Source organism: Equus caballus, chromosome 23 (genome assembly GCF_041296265.1).
Source record: "Equus caballus isolate H_3958 breed thoroughbred chromosome 23, TB-T2T, whole genome shotgun sequence".
Classification (NCBI taxonomy): domain Eukaryota; kingdom Metazoa; phylum Chordata; class Mammalia; order Perissodactyla; family Equidae; genus Equus; species Equus caballus.
Window position 1 is genome coordinate 48,246,564 of NC_091706.1, and position 22,808 is coordinate 48,269,371.

Here is a 22,808-nt window from a genome sequence, read left to right on the forward strand (position 1 = left end):
CCCAAGAGTCAAGCACACACCAGATGTCAAGGAATTAGTATCATATAAACAAATGTGAAACATCTCATTTTTTTATTGATTACATGTTCAAATGATAAATTGTGCATATACTGGGTTAAACAAAATATAGTCTTAAAATGATTTTCATGTTTCCTTTTCCTTTTTAATTTTCTACCTTTTAATTTTCAATGTGGCTGCTAGAAAAGGTAAAATTACATAGGTGGCTTGCATTATAATTAACTAAACCACTTCAGTCAACTCACCTCTCTCTGCCCGAATGTCCTTATCTGTTAAATGGGACTACAAAGAGAAACTACCCTCAGAGAGTTACTGTAAGAATTAAATGATACATATATATTTTTTCTCCCCAAAGCCCCAGTACATGGTTCGCTAGCCTAGTTGCAAGTCTGTCTAGTTTCTCTACGTGAGCTGCTGCCACAGCATGGCAAATGACAGATGGGTGGTGTGGTTCCACAACCAGGAAATGAACCTGAGCCACCAAAGTGGTGAGAGCACCAAACTTTAACTCCTAGGCCATCCGGGCTGGCTTGATATATTTTTTTAAATAGCCTTTATCATAATGCTGAAACATACCAACTAGTCAAAAAATATTAGCTATAATTTTATTATTGAATTATTAAGAATTTATTTATAAATGTTCACCTAACAAAAAACACTTACAATGGTTTTTAATTGAGCTAAACTTCACAACAAAAGTTAGATATTCTCCCTGCCGCTGTGAACAATTTTATTTCTGGAATGCAAACAGTAAATAAAATAAAGGCTGATACCAGGGCAGGCAAGATGAGCTTCACAGGTGCAGGCAACGAGGGGGAGTATCGGCGAGACTTCCTCACAGCAAACTTCTCGGTAGGGATGGACTTCCCAGCAATTCTCTGCTTCAAGCTGTCCACCTGTCTGTGAAGAGCCCCAGCCCCAGCCCCAGGGACAGGCCATTAGAACACAGACACTATTCACACCTGTGGTTATCACGCTGCGCTCCCCAGACCAGCAGCATCAGCAGCACCCGGAACCCTGTTCCAAACCAGACTTTCGGGCTCCATCCCAGACCTATGGAAGCAGCAACTCCCAGGCTGGGGCCAGCAATGCAGATTTTAATGAGTCCTACAGGTGATGCAGATACAAACTCAAGTTTGAGCATCCCTGATTGACACATATGTCTTTCTACCCAACTAGGCTAATATCTTAACCGACACAGTCCAGGCAATCTGGATATAAAATTGGCAATTTCCATAAATAAGCAGGAAAGAGTTCAAACTAACTACTTACATTGTGCTAACTCAGAGAGATGGAAGAGAGTATATTGTATATTTCCTATTCCTACCTGTCAGAATGACACAGATCTATAAAATAATGTGGCTTAAAAGACAGCCATCAATTAAAGGATGATTTGAGAAGATGTTGCCCAAGCATAGGTGATTTTCAAAGTAATCAGTTAAGGACATGCACCATGTTTACAAACTTCCTCTCAAAATTCTAAGGAAGTCCAATGATGAAATTCACAAGTACATAAAAATGAGAGTATGATGGGGAGACTGCACACTCCTGGAGCACTTTCTTACATATAATTTTGTAAATGCAAACAGGTTGCAAGAGGGAATTCATGGAAATATCCAATTACATCACTGAAAGAAAGAATAAGAGGAAATAAGAGAAAAAAAATACTCCAATATGAGGACGAGCTTGTGTTAGGTTATTTCTGAGCACAATTTGGGGATACGGATTTTAAGCCTGAATGCCCATCATTTGGCGTTCACTAACATCAGTGGAAGACGCAGTGGGAACGTGAGGTGGGGGCTGTGGGAAGGGGTCAGAAGCATGCACTGGATATGAAACCTTACGATTTAAAGATCACAGAGTCTCCTCCTGTCTACCGCAGCCACTGGCCCCCAGTCATAGCCTAGCCCACTTCCTCACCTGTAACTTTTCCAGCTCAAAGCACAAATTCAAGCACACCACCCTTGAACACCATTCTCCTCTTTCTAACTGGATTGTTCTAGCAAGACTTTCAGTCCAGGTCGAATACATTCCAAGATGGCGCCGTGAGTAGTCCTCTTTGTCTCTCGCCCTTCGAGTCTACAATTATTTGGACACTTATCGCTTGACAATGGATATCCAGACAGCATCTCAGGACGTCTGAGACACCCACGCGACTATACATCGGAAGGCGGACGGACTTTCCTCCGGGAGGATGTGGAAATAGGTGAAAACTCTCCGACCCCGACGGGCAGCCTAGTACCCGCAAGCGGCTTTCTTCCAACGGACGCCCCCAGAGGATCCACACACATCTAGGGCAGGAGCGAGAACACAACAGAGGAGCGACGGTGGAAACAGGTGACCAGAACCCTACTTAAACCCCCCGCAATTACTCCTAAACGCAGAGGGAAACTTTGGAGTTGCACACCTGAGCCCGCGGGGAGAGTCTCTCCCCGCCATTGGCGGGGAGACCCGGCCTGGTGCTCGGGGCGCCCGGAGGGTCCCAGAGAGACGCCCGCCCCGGGGGACTAGGGATTGCCGGAGATCTCGGAGAGGACCGGGGCGGGGGAACTTTCAAAGGCGGGTCCGGCGACCCGGTGGGGAAGCGCCGGAGCTCCGCCAGGCAGCAGACAAAACTCTCTGTCTGCCGGTAGCAGAGGGGCCACGCTGAGCACTCAGGGCTCCCGGCAGAGGCCCGGAGAGAAGCCCAGAGGGCGGGGCGACCCCTAGCTGCCGTTGCCCGCCCCGGGGGACTAGGGATTGCCGGAGATCTCGGAGAGGACCGGGGCGGGGGAACTTTCAAAGGCTGGATCGGCGACCCGGAGGGGAAGCGCCGGAGCTCCGCCAGGCAGCAGACAAAACTCTCTGTCTGCCGGTAGCAGAGGGGCCACGCTGAGCACTCAGGGCTCCCGGCAGAGGCCCGGACAGAAGCCCAGAGGGCGGGGCGACCCCCAGCTGCCGTTGCCCGCCCCGTGGGACTAGGGATTGCCGGAGATCTCGGAGAGGACCGGGGCGGGGGAACTTTCAAAGGCCGGATCGGCGACCCGGAGGGGAAGTGCCGGAGCTCCCCCAGGCAGCAGACAAAACTCTCTGTCTCCCGGTAGCAGAGGGGCCACGCTGAGCACTCAGGGCTCCCGGCAGAGGCTCGGAGAGAAGCCCAGAGGGCGGGGCGACCCCCAGCTGCCGTTGCCCGCCCCGTGGGACTAGGGATTGTCGGAGATCTTGGAGAGGACCGGGGCGGGGGAACTTTCAAAGGCGGGTCCGGCGACCCGGTGGAGAAGCGCCGGAGCTCCGCCCGGGCAGCAGACAAAACTCTCTGTCTGCCATTAGCAGAGGGGCCACGCCCAGCATTCAGGGCTCCCGGCAGAGGCTCGGAGAGAAGCCCAGAGGGCGGGGCGTCCCCCAGCTGCCGTTGCCCGCCCCGTGGGACTAGGGATTGCCGGAGATCTCGGAGAGGACCGGGGCGGGGGAACTTCCAAAGGCGGGTCCGGCGACCCGGAGGGGAAGCGCCGGAGCTCCGCCAGGCAGCAGACAAAACTCTCTGTCTGCCGGTAGCAGAGGGGCCACGCTGAGCATTCAGAGCTCCCGGCAGAGGCCCGGAGAGAAGCCCAGAGGGCGGGGCGACCCCCAGCTGCCGTTGCCCACCCGGTGAGGCTAGGGATTGCTGGAGATCTCGGAGAGGACTGGGGCTGGAGAGAGTTCCAGAGACCCAGCTTAGTAGCCTAGGGGGAAACCCTACAGGCTCACAGAAGCCTTAGGGAAAGCCTCTGCACAGCATCAGTAGAAGGCACCCAGCCGCCAGCCACAAGGCTGGAAGACCCCAGGGCAAAAGCAGCATAGCTAGGTGTACTAACCACAGACTGTAGAAGATGCCAATAGCTCTCCTGCGACCCATAGAGGACAAGTGAGATTTGGTGGGTGCCGACAGCAACCGAGCGACAAATAAAAGTGATCCCACCCCTGGCCGCTGGAAAAGCCCATAACACCGTTGCCGACCCCAAGGAGAGAGCGCATCTAGGTGGGCAACAACAGTAGGCACCTGCAGCCTGAAGCCCCCCGTGACGGCCCCCACGGCAGAGGAGGGAATCCAAAGGGCCACTGTGGCTACGAAGAGGGGCCCAGGCCCAGTTAGCAACTACGGACAGGGTTCCTGGTTGGTGAAGTATAAACAGCTGCTCTCCCCACCGCAGCAGCTGAAACAAGTGAAAGGAGCAACTAAACTCTATCTCCATGCGGAGGCACAAATCAACATCATCAAGCAATATGAAAAAATACATTAAATCTCCAGAACAGAAAGAAAGTAACAAATACACAGAAATCAATCCCAAAGAAAATGAGATATATAACCTAAATGATGATGACTTCAAAACAGCCATCATTAAAATACTCACTGAGTTAAGAGAGAATTCTGAACGACAACTCAACGAGTTCAGGAGCTATGTCACAAAAGAGTTTGATACGATAAAGAAGAACCAAACAGAAATACTGGAAATGAAGAACACAATAGAGGAGATTAAGAAAAATCTAGATGCTCTGAACAGTAGGGCCGATAATATGGAGGAAAGAATTAGCAATTTGGAAGATGGCAATATAGAATTGTTGCAGGCAGAGGAGGAGAGAGAAGCAAGACTTAAAAGAAATGAAGAAACTCTCCGAGAATTATCAGACACAATTAGGAGATGCAACGTAAGGATTATAGGTATACCAGAGGGAGAAGAGAAGGAGAAAGGGGCAGAAAACCTATTCAAAGAAATAATGGCTGAGAACTTCCCAAATCTGGTGAGGGAGATGGATCTTCAGGTGACAGAAGCCAATAGATCTCCAAACTTTATCAATGCAAGAAGACCAACTCCACGGCATATAGTAGTGAAGCTAGCAAAAGTCAACGACAAGGAGAAAATATTAAGGACAGCCAGGCAAAAGAAACTAACCTACAAAGGAACCCCCATCAGGCTATCAGCAGATTTCTCAGCAGAAACTTTACAGGCTAGAAGAGAGTGGAATGATATATTCAAAAATCTGAAGGACAAAAACCTACAGCCGAGAATTCTCTACCCAGCGAAAATATCCTTCAAATACGATGGAGAAATAAAAACTTTCCCAGATAAACAAAAATTAAGGGAGTTCATTGCCACAAAACCTCCTCTTCAGGAAATCCTCAGGAAAACCCTCATTCCTGAAAAATCCAAAAAAGGAAAGGGGCTGCAAAACCAAGAGCAGAGGAGATAAGTAGAAGGACAACAACAGAGAGTAGCAGCTCTACATCAGAACAGATTAAACCATGGGACGAGAAACAAAGGAAACTGAAGAAAACCGGAAAACAAGACACAAAATGGTAGTGGTAGGCCCCCACGTCTCAATAATCACTCTAAATGTAAACGGATTGAACTCCCCAATCAAAAGACACAGAGTGGCAGGATGGATCAAAGAACAAGATCCAACAATATGCTGCCTCCAGGAAACACACCTCAGCCCCAAAGACAAACACAGACTCAGAGTGAAGGGATGGAGAACAATACTCCAAGCTAATAATGAACAAAAGAAAGCAGGTGTCGCTATACTAATATCAGACAAGGTAGATTTCAAAGCAAAACAGATAAAGAAAGACAAAGAGGGACAGTATATAATGATAAAAGGGACTCTCCACCAAGAAGACATAACACTTATAAATATATACGCACCCAACACAGGAGCACCAAAATTTGTAAAGCAACTCTTAATAGAACTAAAAGAAGACATCAACAACAATACAATAATAGTAGGGGACCTCAACACACCATTAACACCAATGGACAGAACATCCAGACAGAAAATCAACAAGGAAATAATAGAATTAAATGAAAAATTAGACCAGATGGACTTAATAGATATATATAGAACACTTCATCCAAAAACAGCAGGTTACACATTCTTCTCAAGTGCACATGGAACATTCTCAAGGATTGACCATATTTTGGGAACCAAAGCAAACATCAATAAATACAAGAGAGTTGAAATAATATCAAGCATCTTTTCTGATCATAACGCTATTAAACTAGAAATCAACTACAAGAAAAAAGCAGAGAAAGGTGCAAAAATGTGGAGACTAAACAACACGCTTCTCAACAAACAATGGATCATTGAAGAAATTAAAGAAGAAATCAAATATTATCTGGAGACAAATGAAAATGAGAACACGACATACCAAATCATTTGGGATGCAGCAAAAGCAGTCCTAAGAGGGAAATTCATCGCAATACAGGCTCACCTCACTAAACAAGAAAAAGCTCACGTAAGCAACCTCAAACGACACCTAACAGAACTAGAAAAAGAAGAACAAACAAGGCCCAGAGTCAGTAGAAGGAGGGAAATAATAAAAATAAGAGCAGAAATAAACGATATTGAAACAAAAAAGACAATAGAAAGGATCAATGAAACAAAGAGTTGGTTCTTCGAAAGAATTAACAAAATTGACAAACCCCTAGCCAGACTCACCAAGAAAAGAAGAGAGAAATCGCAAATTAATAAAATCAGGAATGACAGAGGAGAAATCACAACAGATACCAATGAAATACAAGAGATCATAAGAGAATACTATGAAAAACTATATGCCAACAAATTGAACAACCTGGAAGAAATGGACAAATTCCTAGACTCCTACAATCTCCCCAAACTGAATCAGGAAGAAATGGAGAATCTGAATAGACCAATCACAAGTAAGGAAATAGAAACGGTAATCAAAAACCTCCCCAAAAACAAGAGTCCAGGACCAGACGGCTTCTCTGGAGAATTCTACCAAACATTCAAAGAAGACTTAATACCTATTCTCCTCAAACTGTTCCAGAAAATTGAGAAAGATGGAGAACTCCCTAACACATTCTATGAAGCCAACATCACTCTGATCCCCAAACCTGACAAGGACAACACAAAGAAGGAGAACTACAGGCCGATATCACTGATGAACATAGATGCAAAAATCCTCAACAAAATTTTGGCAAACCGATTACAGCAATACATCAAAAAGATTATACACCATGATCAAGTGGGATTTATACCAGGGACACAGGGATGGTTCAACATCCGCAAGTCAATCAACGTGATACACTACATTAACAAAATGAAAACCAAAAACCACATGATCATCTCAATAGATGCAGAGAAAGCATTCGACAAGATCCAACACCCATTTATGATAAAAACCCTCAGTAAAATGGGTATAGAAGGAAAGTACCTCAACATAATAAAGGCCATATATGATAGACCCACAGCCAACATCATACTCAATGGACAAAAGCTGAAAGCCATCCCTCTGAGGACAGGAACAAGACAAGGGTGCCCACTTTCACCACTCCTATTCAACATAGTTCTGGAGGTGCTGGCCAGAGCAATTCGGCAGGAAAAAGAAATAAAAGGAATCCAAATAGGTAACGAAGAAGTAAAACTCTCGTTGTTTGCAGACGACATGATCTTATACATAGAAAACCCCAAAGAATCCACAGAAAAACTATTGGAAATAATCAACAACCACAGCAAAGTAGCAGGGTATAAAATTAACGTGCATAAATCAGTAGCATTTCTATACACTAACAATAAACTAACAGAAAAAGAACTCAAGAACTCTATCCCATTCACAATCGCAACGAAAAGAATAAAATACCTTGGGATAAACTTAACCAAGGAAGTGAAGGATCTATACAATGAAAACTACAAGACTTTCTTGAAAGAAATAGGCGATGACATAAAGAGATGGAAAGACATCCCTTGCACATGGATTGGAAGAATAAACATAGTTAAAATGTCCATACTACCTAAAGCAATATACAGATTCAATGCTATCCCAATCAGAATCCCAAGAACATTTTTCACAGAAATTGAACAAACAATCCTAAAATTCATATGGGGCAACAAAAGACCGCGAATTGCTAAAGCAATCCTGAGCAAGAAAAACAAAGCCGGCGGAATCACAATCCCCGATTTCAAAACATACTACAAAGCTACAGTGATCAAAACAGCATGTTACTGGTACAAAAACAGGTCCACAGATCAATGGAACAGAATTGAAAGCCCAGAGATAAAACCACACATCTATGGACAGCTAATCTTCGACAAAGGAGCAGAGGGCCTACAATGGAGGAAAGAAAGTCTCTTCAACAAATGGTGCTGGGAAAACTGGACAGCCACATGCAAAAGATTGAAAATTGACCATTCTTTTTCACCACACACCAAAATAAACTCAAAATGGATCAAAGACCTAAAGATTAGGCCTGAGACAATAAGTCTTTTGGAAGAGAATATAGGCAGTACACTCTTTGACATCAGTTTCAAAAGAATCTTTTCGGACACTGCAACTCCTCAGTTGAGGGAAACAATAGAAAGAATAAACAAATGGGACTTCATCAGACTAAAGAGCTTCTTCAAGGCAAGGGAAAACAGGATTGAAACAAAAAAACAGCTCACTAATTGGGAAAAAATATTTACAAGCCACTTATCCGACAAAGGGTTAATCTCCATAATATACAAAGAACTCACACTGCTTAACAACAAAAAAACAAACAACCCGATCAAAAAATGGGCAGAGGACATGAACAGACATTTCTCAAAAGAAGATATGAATATGGCCAATAGACACATGAAAAGATGTTCATCATCGCTAATCATCAGGGAAATGCAAATCAAAACTACACTAAGATATCACCTTACACCCGTTAGATTGGCAAAAACATCCAAAACCAAGAACGACAAATGTTGGAGAGGTTGTGGAGAAAAAGGAACCCTCATACACTGTTGGTGGGAATGCAAACTGGTACAGCCACTATGGAAAACAGTATGGAGATTTCTCAAAAAGTTAAAAATAGAAATACCCTATGACCCAGCCATCCCATTACTGGGTATCTATCCTAAGAACCTGATATCAGATATCTCAAGAGTCCGTTGCACCCCTATGTTCATTGCAGCATTATATACAATAGCCAAGACGTGGAACCAGCCTACATGCCCAGAAACTAATGATTGGATAAAGAAGATGTGGTATATATACACAATGGAATACTACTCAGCCATAAAAAAAGACGAAATTGGCCCATTCACAACAATGTGGATGGACCTCGAGGGTATTAAGTTAAGCGAAATAAGTCAGTCAGAGAAAGACGAACTCTACATGACTCCACTCATAGGTGGAAATTAGTATATTGAGAAGGAGATCTGATTGGTGGTTACCAGGGAAAAGGGGGGGTGGGGGGAGGGTACGGAGGGGGAAGTGGTGTACCCACAACATGACTAACAAAAATGTACAACTGAAATCTCACAAGGTTGTAATCTATCATAACATTAATAAAAAAATAAATAAATAAATAAATAAATAAAAAAAACAAAAAAAAAAACAAAAAAAAAAAAAAAAAAGACTTTCAGTCCACTTGCTCTTTCACTTTCTTCCAATCCAGCAGTCTCCTTCTTCCTCCTTGTCCCTCCATATTCCTACTTAGATTGCCCTGTCATTTACTTCTGCACACTCTGGCCCATGCCCTAACTCCCTTGCCCACTGCCCAGTCATGGCGCTCATCTGGATGAAGCTCAGTATCCATCTTCCCCACACCTGCACTGAGAGCAGATTGGTATCACTGTAAATTCATCAGCACCAACCTCGAATGGGCCCTCACATTGCCTGCTATTCCCCCAACTATATTTCTCTCATCACCTCCCTGTGCCACTCTGCAATAATGAGTTCAAACATTCTCCACCTTCCTTAGACCTCCAGCCCCCTCCCTTCTCTTTCATCCTCAACAGATGACCCTGCGTCCTATGTCATAAAGAAAAAGAAGTTATCAGGTAGGAAGTCCTTCATCTCATACTACCACACACAAGCTGCCTACCTCTGCACGTATTCTGTATGTACTCCCTTCCGATACAATGGAGGACCTGGTCCTCCTTCTAGATCAAGCCAATCTTGCCATCACTGCTTTGGATTCGATCTCCCCCTGCCTTCCCAGGAACCTTACAAATATCACTCATCCCATTTCTTGCTTGTATGTGCAACTTCTCTTCCTCCACTGCATCCTTCCCAGTGGTTTTTGAGAATGCTCAGCTCTCTCCCATTAAAATATTCTATGATAATACTATCATCTCCCTCCAACTGACTGTCTCTCTCTCTCTCTCTTTTCCCCTTCATAGTCAAAGTTCCAGCGAAGAATTTACACTCAACTCTCTTCATTTATTTGTATCTCACTCACTCTTCAGCCAACTCCAGTCTGGTTGCCACCTCCATTCTATTACCTTATTAGCTCCTGCTGGGGTTATCAGCGATCTCTGTGTCACTAAATACATACTTTGTCCTTTTTAAAAATGCAATACTCTGTTCTGTGGGAAACATTTTAAGTCATCCCTGACCTTTCTTTTCCTCTGACCTACATATATAAAATGTAGGGAAGAACACTAGTTTTGCTAGGGAAGACTGGACTTGGTGAGTTTAAAACACTTTGACATATCCAAGTGAAGGTGGCAAACGGGAGCTGGACATAAGGGTGTGGAGCTCAGTCATGAAGTCTGAACTTGCAATTTAAAGTTGGCTTAGTTGAGATTTCTTAAGTCTCTAAGACTGACCCTTGAAATAAAAAGCATCAACATTTTACAGCTGGATAAACTAGGATGAGCTTACAAAGATGCTAAAAAGGAATGGTGAGAGAAATAGGAGGAAAAATCGGACATATATTATTTGTGTAATTATTTCATTGGTATTTGGTTCCACTACAAGATTATAAACTCTACAAGGACATGAGCAATACCTGTTTATTCAGCATCTAACACAGTACCCTTCACACAGTAAGTGTTCAACAGGAAGGTTCCAGACGGATAGATGGATGGATGGATGGATACTGGTCTAAACAAAGTTAAACGGATTACATCAAAGCAGAGCTTCTCAGGATCTTTGACACACTAATGAAAACTAAGGATACATCATACACTGTTTCCTAAGTTTATCTGATCACAGAATACCTTCTATTTACAGCAATAGTTAATAACTTTTGCCAACTATACTGTTTTAGGAAACTGTGTTCAAAATGCAGTAGCACAGCCTCAATAACAAAACAAAAAATAGTATGTTCTCCACATTCCCAATCACACCAGCATATCTGCAAAATCTGTCGTCTTGTTAAAAGGATGACATTTTGACTCTTAGGAAAATATATTTGTTAAGGTTTCCTGTATCAAATGAGTAGAAATTAAATAAAGATATGAAGGTGAAGCATGGGAAAGCACTAAAGGAAAGATAAAGAAAACGTATCTGTGTGCTCCTCTATACATTCAGGATGTTTGTTACAGAAATAGTGTCTTGCTCACCTGAATAAAGTTACTATATTCTCTTTAGTTGCTACCACCTCTTCCTCCGGAAGCATACTCAAAATTGCAGCTTTCAAGAACACATACGTTGCCTTGAAGAAAAGAAGAAAAGCAAGTAATTATAGAACATCCCCAGGTACATGGCATTTCCACTCTGCAAATCAGGAATGACCTTCCAGATCTAATACTTAAGAGGCATCAGAGAAATAAAAGGAAATAAAGTCTTATATTGCTTACTCCAAAGGAGAGCAACACTTTTCAGTTAATTTTGATCATTTTCCTTTATACAACTATAGCGTTCATGGGTGAGAAAGTGGACAGAATGAACAAGAGATGACTATCCCATTTCTCCCAACTTCTCACAAATGGATCAGAATTAATTTTGATTATTATGAAAAGCCTTGTCATCAGGGCACGGGAATGTCTACAAAAAATTACCAAGATTATTGATATTTAGTAACTTTTAAATATAAGTGCAGTTAATCTTCAGAGGTAAAGCCTCTTTGTCGAAAGGACCCTTTGGATGGCTTTGAAAGCACGTACAGCTGAGGACAGTGCTTATAAACAGCAGGTACCTCATGCATAGCTCCTCCTTTGACAGATCCCTAGCTGAGAAAACAGTGTCCGTGTGAAACTACTGAACAGACAGTCCTAAATGAAAATCATCCTGGACACTTATCAGCAAACAGCCCAACATCAATGCGAGCACTGCACTTTACCTTGGACCATTTACTCTCTTTGCAAAGTAGATCTGAATAGTAATATGCCTCCATCCAGTTTTGTTGGAACATATGAATCCACATCAGCTCCCAGTAACAGAGATGGTGAAACTGTTTCCATTCTTCTTGAACTGAAATGCATTTTCGATAAAGCTCTTGTGCCTGTAAGTCAATTGCATAAAGCTGATCATCCAGATATTAGACAAGGAGATAATAACCTAACGGAAAAATACATAAAATACTTTGTACAAAAAGAATAAAATCAGCACACATTAAGCCACTCAATACGATGATATGTTCCTTTCCTCACATGCAATGATACAGTTAAGTTCTGCCTCTTTATTTCACTTCGTGACGGGGCTGTGGAACTGTATAATGGGGGAGTAAGGAAGTTCTTTCCCAAGCGAGATATAAAACGCAGGAGTCCTTTAAGAAAAGACTGACAATAAAAGTCAGAACTTCCAGAGGGCAAAATATATTTTAAGCAAAGATAAAGGCAGTGAACAGACTGGGAGAATATATCACTACATACACAACTGGCAAAGAATTGACCCATACACAATAATTTCATAAAATCCTTAATAAAAAGAGAACTCAGTGGGAAAACTGCCAAAGATATGAATAAGCAAATCAAAGGAAAAGATACACAAGTGACAAATATACATATGAAGAAGTTTATAAACTGGAAAACGTTAAATTTAAAAATCAGATTATCAGGCCCAGCCCCATGGCCCAAGTGGTTAAAGTTCCGCATGCTCTGCCTCTGTGGCCTGGGTTCGTGGGTTTGGATCCTGGACGCACATCTACTCCACTCACAAGCCACGCTGTGGAGGTGTCCCAGGCACAAAAAAGTAGAGGAGGATTGGCACAGATGTTAGCTCAGGGCTAATCTTCCTCAATCTAAAAAAAAGAGGAGGATTGGCAGCAGATATTATCTGAAAGCAAATCTTCCTCAGAAAAAAAAAAAAATCAGACTATCATTTTTCGGCCATCACATGGCCAAAAATAAAATATATAGATAATCTCCAGAGTTGGCAAACAGCATTGGAAACAAGTATTCTCATATCTTGACAGGAGTTTAAACGGAATAACCTTAAGTTAAGAGAGCAATTTGGCTGAATTTATCAAAACACAAACATCTTTGACCTAGAAATCCTAATTATCAGAATCTGTCTTATATAAATACACCTGTGCACAGAAACATACACATGATGATATTTACAACAGCATTGTTTATAGTAACCAGTGTCTATCAATTGTGGCCACTTTAACAAGTATAGTATATCCATCCCATGGAATGAAACCCAGCCATCAAAAAGAATGAGAGAGATTCAGATATACCGACCTGGAAAGAAATCCAAGATGCATTGTAAGCAGAAAAAACCAAATCAAGAAAAACACATATGTTTGACCCCATTGGTGTAGAAGAAAATTGTTTCTAAGTATATTTATAGGAAAGGCTCTTCAGTCTTCTTCTTCAAGGGATTTAGTGAGGAATTCCCTTTGACGAGGAGTGCACACGTAGTACGGGGGGGGCTGTACCTTACGCAGGGGCTAGATTCCAAAGTCAGTATGTAATACTGAAATTGATAATAGTCAAAGTTTTTTGAAAAATCCCTTAAATTGCCCACCCGTATTTTGTATATTCTACAATGGCTTCACACAGTTTATGTGCAAATAAAGGTAGATTATGTTCAGTGATCTACTACATATAATGGAATGCATACACAAAATTAAATTTTGGCTTTTGAATTACAGATTTTTTCCTTAATTTCCGTCTAGTGCATAGAGCTGAATTCACTTAAATCGAATGAGTGTGTGATGCAACTCCACCATATGGACAACTCCCCAAATGACTCCCCCCAAATAAATTACCTCTTCCACATTCCCTTTCAGCAGCTGTATCCGGGCATGATAAAATAACATGAGTGAGCCCTGCGGAGAAAGGAGGAAAGCAGACTGTTCACTGGTCAATGCTGGCTGACTGATTATGGTTGAAACATACACGTGAAGTTCTCAGCATACATTTGGAAACGCCCGGAGGAAAGGTGCGAGGAGACTCTCTGCTTCCACGATATTCACTTCTCCTGTACCTAGAAATTTAACAGGAAAAGCCTCAGTCTTCAGGAAACACAGTAAATATTTATAATTAATTCTCCAAATTTCATTAAAATATAGCAAAGACCTATTCACGGAAAAGATGAAAACTGTTAATTTGCCATTCTTAAATTTGAGAAATAAAACAAGGCTCAGCTGTGACTTTAATTTAAGAAGGCTCTTGAACAGACTAATTCTTATACACAGAAGTGGTTGTCTTAGATTACTAATTGGAATTTCTAGTTTTCATAGCAATATTAACTTATCTTAACCCAAAATTTAATTTCCTACTAAAAAAGAAACCTAATATGAATATGCTCAAATAGATAACCTTAAACAAGCTGTATCGAATTTTTTTCACCTGAGAACAGATAAAAAATATTCAATGAAGGAAACTCTCCACCCCTCTGCAAATGTGATTATGACAAATGTCATTATTTTCCGTCTTTATGCAAAAAAAAAAGTCAACAGACATAGCCTACTAGCTCTTAGTGATTTTTCTAAATTTTTTCTTACTCAGATGAAAGGTAAGCAACTTTCAATGATGTAAAATATAATCCAGTCCTTACCAAGTATCAGGGAGATATAAGTATGAAAAGCTAGGATAGTTAAGCAGCATAGTGAGGACCTCATGCTTCTTCCTGATGCACCTTCTCGTAATTGCAAGAGGCCCAATTCCTGTGGGGATGAAATGCATTTTAGAAGGAGAAGAGCATTACCAAAAGATCGCATTCAGCTACTTTAAAATACTAGTTCATGCATCCCCACCCTCCAGGACAGCGGGGTTAATTTTTTAAGAGCTTAGAACAGTGGTAATGTCTAACCAGAAACCAATTTTACATTTTAAACTGGCATAAGACAATCTCACAAATTCTTTTACATCATGTGATTCTAGGGAGAAAGGCAGTGCTCATTTCATAGAAATGCTGTATTTCTCTGAAAAAATATTAATTTATCAAAACATATTGAGGATTTAAGTGCAAGGCACTATGGTGACTGGGACCAAATATTGTTCTATGTCTTCAAACATCTTTCTAACTAATAGAGAAGACAGGACATGAGCACATGATTTTATGAGAATTGGTGAGTGCCATAAGAAAGATAAACAAATGATTCTGAGAGTTATGAAGACTTCAGTCTCACTGGGAGAGGATAAGGGAACACTTTGTGGAATTGATGACATTTGTCTCAAAACCAATGGATGGAGAGGCTGTCAAGAGAATACTATTTGGGAGGATACTGGTTGAGGAGGACATCCAAAGCAGAGATTAGCAGAAGTACGTAAACAGAGAAGAACAGAGCCTGTTTTGGGAACAACCAATTGCCCAGTTTAGCAGGAGCACTGGGGAAGCAAAGAGTAAGGCTGGAAGCTGGCTAGAATAGGATCATGGGGCCCTTGATCCATCCTATAGTTTGGACTTTACTCAGGAGGCAACTTGGAGCCACAGAGGAATAAGGTAGAAGATGAATGGTGAAGGGGAAAGGTAAGCATGAAATGCAGAGTCTGAATAGACAACATGAACGGACCACCACAAATACATAAGAGCTTATGAAGAACTTGGATAGTAAAATAAATGGGAAGAAAACTACAGCTTCTTGTACAAGTTCTCATAAATTTCCCAAAACCTGCTCTCTTGACCAACCAAGACAACGTCTGCAACAAGGCAACCGTGGTAACAGCACGTTGAGTGTTATGATTGATAAAAATTATACGCTCCAAAAACAACCACGCAGAAATATAATGCATAAAACTTATGGAAAACAAATTTCCTCACTTAGTTTTATAGCGAAATTTCTAAAAACACAAGGAAACCCAAAATACTGCAACTATGTTTGATGCATGTGAATCATAAAATGTTAGACATGGAAATTTGGCCTAATTTCCTGGTTTCACAGAAGACAACTCTGGGGTCACTAAAATGTTAAGGAAGCATATTTTAACCACGCGAGAGTACTAAAATTCCAGCAAGCAGCAATATTAGTAAAACATAATTTATGTTTAAAGATTGGTGCTGACCTAACATCTGTTGCCAACCTTTTTTTTTTTCCTTCTTCTCCCCAAAGCCCCCCAGCACTCAGTTGTATATTCTAGTTGTGGGTCCTTCTAGTTCTGCTATGTGGAACGGTGCCTCAGCATGGCTTGCTGAGCGGTGCTAGGTCCGCGCCCAGGATCTGAACCGGTGAAACCCTGGGCCACTGAAGCAGAGCACACAAACTTAACCACTTGGCCACGGGGCCGGCCATAATTTTTCATTCCAGAATTTAGGTAACAAAGATGAAAAATCTTAACTTTCAATAGTTTGAAACTGTAACCTCCTAAAAAATATGATCAACAACCAACAGTTCTTTACAGTCCTACAAACAAATTGCCTATAATTGTCATGCTAGTTATGAGGACATGTTGCATCGCCCTCATATTCAATAAATAATCTTTTATCTTCCTTGCCAAAATTAAAATAAAATTAAATTTGTACCCTGTTTCCAGAAAATCCTATAAATTCTAACAATCTGATAATCCTTGCTGGTAAAAGGGACAGCATCTGCAAGAAAAAAGAAAACACAAGTATATTTATGTGTTACTGTATCTAACTGTAGATAAATGTTAAACTCCAAACAACTTCAGGTTTTAATTACAGTAATATAAAACATTAGAACCAAGTTTAAACCACTGGACTTGTCTCAGTCATCATAAACTGCACATACTATCATCGTTACTTATAGAATTAACTTCACTTAGCTAAGATAATGAACCTAAAAAAATTTTTTTTAAACCTGGCCTTTACAGAATGCTCTAAAGAATATACGTGCTCCTCTTATGTGGAGTGATGAAGCGATGAGAAGGCAACCCCTCAGTGGCCCCCTTCTTTGAGCATCCTTTTCCAGAATGCAGAAGTCTGCTGCATTCTGCATGATAGGCAGGGACCATGTGGAAGGGAACGGCTGTACTACAGCTCCTTTCTGGGACATCTCTGAAGAAGAGTGGCGAAGCGAAATCCTCCCAGCACAGAACTTCAAGCAATGCACCTGGTTGTTCACTTTGCTTGGAAGGAGAGATGGCCATACGTGTGATTATATACTGACTCATGGGCTATAGCCAACGGTTTGGCTCCATGTTGAGGAATTTGGAAAGAACATGATTGGAAAATTGATGACGAGACGGTCTGGGGAAGAAGTATGTGAATAGGCCTCTCTGAGCGAGTGAAAAAAATGTGTGCCCCGTGTGAATGTTCACTGCTGACCTCAGCGCAGGAGCATGTTAATAATTAAGTGGACAGGATGTCCCGGTCTGTGGATACCGGTCAGCCCCTTTCCGCAGCCACTCCATCATCATCAAAAAGTGGCCATGGTGGTGTATACACTCGTGTGTAGGATTCTCTTTACTACTTTATTTTCTCACCAATTCCAGTCACACTTTAATAAAATTTCAAAATCTCCAAATAATATATTGCAATTTGACAGATAGTCAAACTCTTCATCTCCTCCAGAACATCAAAATCATTTCTCAAATTCTATCACTCCCTCACCTATTTTCAATTTTGGAGCCACCACTCCTACAGTAATAATATTTCTGATGTGGAAATGGAACTGGATTCCAAGCTCTTTATTACCAAAAATGTTATTAGTCCATTCAGAGTGCTACAGGATTCCCTCATAGCACAATGCAAAACAACTCTGAGCACGTGCAGAACTTTACAACACACACTGGCCAAAGTCCCCACTGTGTTATGACACAGAACAACTGATCCAACTCTAGCCACTTGCCAACCAAACCCAGGGAGAGGCTCAAATGAGTAGAGAAGGCACTGAAAACCTCAGGTACTTTTACAAAAGGTTCTGGTTGCTTTATACTGATCTACTTACCAAATTAAAGGCCCCTATTCCAAGCTTGACACCCCCTTCAAACTCATAGAAGAACTGTTGTTCAACTTTGTTCTTCTGAATTACATGCAGGATTGAAAGACATTCTCTGGATCAAAGAAAAAAGTTATAGTGTTAAGTTTACAGTGACTCTGAAAATTAATGTTAAATCAAGTTTCACACATACATACTATACAATAAATATCATTAGTCAAAAAATGGCCAAATTTTTAAATGGATGATGCTATGCTGAGTTCACTCTTAAGCCTACTGGGTAATGATCATTAAGGAAAAATGACACACCCATTTTGACACTGTTTATCAGGACCAATCTTTCTGGGCTTAAAGCAAGAAAGGGTTCAAACATCAGCAAGTATGACTCCAGAGTCACAGGACCGCAGGACTGCCATCTCACAGCTTCCCAGCATTGTGTTACAGGAGACTTCCTAAGAGAGCTCAGATCCTCAGCTGCTGTCAACTTCAGCAATGCTGCCTTCCACCCAGACACTGAGAGGCTACTGACAAAAAGATCTGAATTTTAATGTGATCGCCATGGTCTCAAAGAGACTAATAAATTAGAGCTTGGAACTAGGAGAGACTCAAAGAGGAAGGCAAATTCCATCACAACTGCCCCATTTGTTCTCTTGCTTTTTTCTGTTCCATACAAGCAAATCTTTCTGATTTCTCGCTTTCATTTTTTTTCTACACATTTTCTATACATTTCTCTCTTTCCCTTTACATCTTCAAAAGGCAAATGCAAATTAAAACAATGACAAAGGTATAAAAATTGATAATAATCAGGAATTGCTTACCAAACTGACAAACGTACTTTTTAAAAGGTAATGAAGAACTAGATATCGTGTATCACGCAGCGTGATGTAATTACAAAGCACGCAACTTCATTTGTGAGGTATATTCTAGTCAAATGCATTTAACTTGAATCTTAGTTAAGACTGTAGATCTAACTTCCAGTTTACAAGAAATATAAGTGGTTGGAGGAACGCAACAGACTGAATTATGCCCCCCCTCAAATTCCTATGTTGAAGCTCTAAGCCCCAATGTGACTATATTCAGAGACAGGGATTTTACGAGGTAATTAGGGTTACATGGGGACATAAGGGTGGAACATAACTGGATAAGATGGGTGAGCTTATCAGAAGAGAAAGAGAGAGAGAGAACTCTCTCCCTGCCACGTGAGGACATAGCGAGAAGGCATCTCCAAGCCAGGAAGAGAACCTTCACCACAACCCAACCCTGCTGGCCCCCTGCTCTTGGACTTCCAACCTCCAGAACTGCGAGAAAACCAATTTCTGTTGTGTAAGCCACCCAGCCTATGGTATCTTGTTATGGCAGCCAAGATGACTAAGACAAAGAACAAGCGAAAGGAAAACTCAAGGAAGCCACCAAACAAATCCTGTGTGATATTCCGCAGGACAACTGGCTTGGGCTTTTCAATAACTGTCATGAATACACAGACTTTTCTAGAATAAAATATACTGAATGGACATCACAACCAGTTGCAGTAGATAGTCTCGGGTTGGATGCTGGCGTAGATGCACCAGAAGTAAAAGAAATCTGGTGGCCAACTGGGAAAATCTGAAGATGAATTATTAAATGAAATGAAGATTTAGTGGCATGAAAAAGTAAAGATCATTAATGAAAAAAGCAGGTTACCAAAGAGAATGTGCAGTGTGATCTCATTTTGGTTAAGACATACATATATCTTTAGATGTGTATAGAAAATATTCTCAAAGAATATATACTAAGGTGTTAACAGCTGCAATCACTGAGTGGTAAGTATATGGGAGGGAGAGGTGTGTGTGTGTGTGTGTGTGTGTGTGAATATTTGCTCATCTACATTTTCCTATTTTCCAAAATATATATGCCACTTTTGTGAAAATAAAGCATTATTTTAATTATTTTTAAATGGAAAAACCAGTGCTAGCAAAGGTAAGAACAAACAGACACATTCATTTACTTCTGGTAAGATGGTAGGTACAGCTGGAAAACTGTACAGCTGGCAAGCAGAGGCTGGCAAACTATTGGAACATAGTCACACACACTCATTTCCTTATTGTCTATGACTGCTTAGGTACTACGTGAGAGTTGAGTAGTGCAAGAGAGATCTTATAGCCCACAGCTGAAAATACTTACTCTCTAGCCCTTTAAGAAAAAGTCTGCCAACCCAAACTACTCTTCAGAATAATTTTGCAATATATATCAAAAATCGTAAACATGTGCATATCTTTAACACAACAAATCCAATTTTATTCTAAGGAAATAGCATGGATACACATAAAACTTTACCTATAAGGAGAAATATTATATAACTATTTATAATAAAAATTTATAAACAAACTAAATAGGAAACATCAGGAAATCAGTTAAGAAAACAGTCACATGAGTGCATACATTTATACATACACACATGGTACAACCACATAATGGAATAGTATGCAGCCATTAAAAGCCATGATGAATTAAAAACATTGAAGGATCTAAAATTTTCTGACATAAATGAGAAAGGAAATTTCAAAATGACACAAAGCATGTAATTCTATTATATAAAAAGATAATTATATATGCTTACATACATGTATAAAAAACCTCAAATGTCAAAATATCACCAGGATGGTGGGAAGTGGATATCGTGTTCAGAGTTCTTTTCTTTTTTTAATCAAAATGTAAATGTTCTATTTTCTGGTAATAGATGATTGTTACGAAATTTTCAAATAATAGGGAGAAAACATAAGTGCCTCTGCAAAACCATCCCACAGAGTGATGGTCACTGTTAACATCCTGGTACATAGCCTTCTAGGTGTTTTACTAAGAGTGCAATCTTACGGGCTGGCCCGGTGGCATAGCAGCTGGGTTCTTGTACCCCGCTTCAGTGGCCCAGGGTTCGTGGGTTCCAATCCTGGGCATGGACCTACATGCCACTCATCAAGCCATGCTGTGGCAGAGCCCCACATACAACAGACAGAATAATACCAGCACAGATGTTAGCTCAGGGACAATCTTCTTCAAGCAAAAAGAGGAAAATTGACAACAGATGTTAGCTCAGGGCCAATCTTCCTCACCCAAAAAAAAAAGAGTGCAATTGTTAAAAAACCCCAGTAGGTTCATATGGTACATACTGTTCTATAGGTTATATTGATGATTTTCCATGAAAATACATGAAAGCTACCTTATTCTTTAACAAGTGCATATTATTCCATTCTGTGGAATAATTTAACCAAATTCCTATTGTTAAATATTTAAGTTGTTTCCAAATTTTCCCCATTATAAACAATGCTGTTAAGAGTGCTCTTGTACATTTATCAAGCACTTTTCCTACATCAAGTACTGCAACTATTGTTAATCTACCCTAACTGTCCTTAGGATAAATTTCTAGGAAAAAGACTTCTGTGATCAAAAGTGATGCACATTCTTAATTCTGATATATAATGCCAGAACATCCTTCAGAAAAACTCTATTCAGACTCCCATCAACCTATGAGCTTCCCACACTGTCCTGAGTAATTTATATCAGATGAACATTTGTACTTTTTATTATGTATTTTTATTTTTATTTAGTATTTTTATTATTTAGTATATAAAAATATTTAGTATTTTTATTATTTTTCCATAATGAAAATTTAAATCTTTATTTGATCAAGTCAATCTTTTATGGTTCCTGATTTTATGTCACGCTTAAAAAGGCTTCTGAATTGATGTCATATATCTAACGATATCGTGCACTGAGCACACAATGTCACTTCTATGGTGTCCCTGCCAAAGATACAAAATCTGAATTGAATCATGAAGAAACTCGACATAAGCCCACACTGAGAGATGTCCTCCAAAGTAACTGGCCAGGATTCTTCAAAAATGTCAAGGTCATAAAAGACAAAGAAAGACTGAGGGATTCTTCCAGATTAAAAGAGACCAAGGAGACATGACAACTAAATGCAACATCCAGGATCCTGGATTGAATCTTGAACCAGTAAAAGGACATCGGTGGGAGAATTGGAAAAATTTGAGTAAGATCAATAGTTAATAATATTGAGTCGGTGTTAGTTTCTTGATTTTAAAATTGCACTGTGATTCTATAAGATGTTAACATTTGTGAATCTGAGTGGAGAATATATGAAAATTCTCTGTTAAATTCTGAAATTGTTTCAAAGTAAAAAATGTAACAATAAAAGTTTAAAGGACTTTCTACTTAGGATTATAAAAAACTACTTTCCTATGATTTTGCTAGTACTCTTTTAAAAATATTTTAATATTAAATCTATACAGAATTTACTTTCGTATAGTCTTTTTTTCTGAAATGAAGAGCCAATTTCCCCAAAACTACTTATTAAGTGTCTATCTTTCTTCACTATTTTGAAAGAGCCCTACATTTAGAAAGGAATTTAGTATATTTTGAATTCCCAGGTAAATGTGTGTGTGTGTGTACACATGTGAGCACATGTGTGGGTACCTGCACACACACACACACACACAACGTCTATTTCAAAACCCTATGTTCCATTTGACTGATATATATGTCTGTGCCCTTACAAGACTATTCTAATTCCTTCAGTTTTTAAAGTTTTGATGACTGGAAAAGCAATCAACTCTTTAACATTCTTTTATATCTTCTAAAAAATATTTCAAGAGGAAAACCAAAAACAATATGTCAGGTTCCCAAAATTCCCCACCCCCTCCAGGATTCTGAATGGAATATAATTCTCTGAAGTCATCTTGGGTAAAATTATCTCTTAAAATACTAAACCTTGGTTCTGCTTCCACTAATGGGGATCTGCTTCCAGTAATGGCAGGGTAGCTTATATTAAATTAA

The 22,808-nt window shown here is 40.4% G+C and overlaps 1 protein-coding gene across 18 annotated transcripts in view; it reads right to left on the reverse strand.

The window, feature by feature from the left end:
- Positions 1 to 22,808, reverse strand: part of TTC39B (tetratricopeptide repeat domain 39B) — a 149,983-nt gene that overhangs the window by 21,082 nt on the left and 106,093 nt on the right. For all 18 annotated transcript variants that reach the window (XM_070248710.1, XM_070248704.1, XM_070248698.1 and 15 more), the window contains 8 exons: positions 17,988 to 18,093; positions 16,601 to 16,666; positions 14,696 to 14,804; positions 14,055 to 14,122; positions 13,905 to 13,964; positions 12,030 to 12,191; positions 11,311 to 11,402; positions 792 to 918 (listed from right to left, as the gene is read on the reverse strand). In XM_070248710.1, coding sequence (XP_070104811.1) covers positions 792 to 918; positions 11,311 to 11,402; positions 12,030 to 12,191; positions 13,905 to 13,964; positions 14,055 to 14,122; positions 14,696 to 14,804; positions 16,601 to 16,666; positions 17,988 to 18,093 — 790 coding nt within the window. The remainder of the gene's footprint in view (positions 1 to 791; positions 919 to 11,310; positions 11,403 to 12,029; positions 12,192 to 13,904; positions 13,965 to 14,054; positions 14,123 to 14,695; positions 14,805 to 16,600; positions 16,667 to 17,987; positions 18,094 to 22,808) is intronic.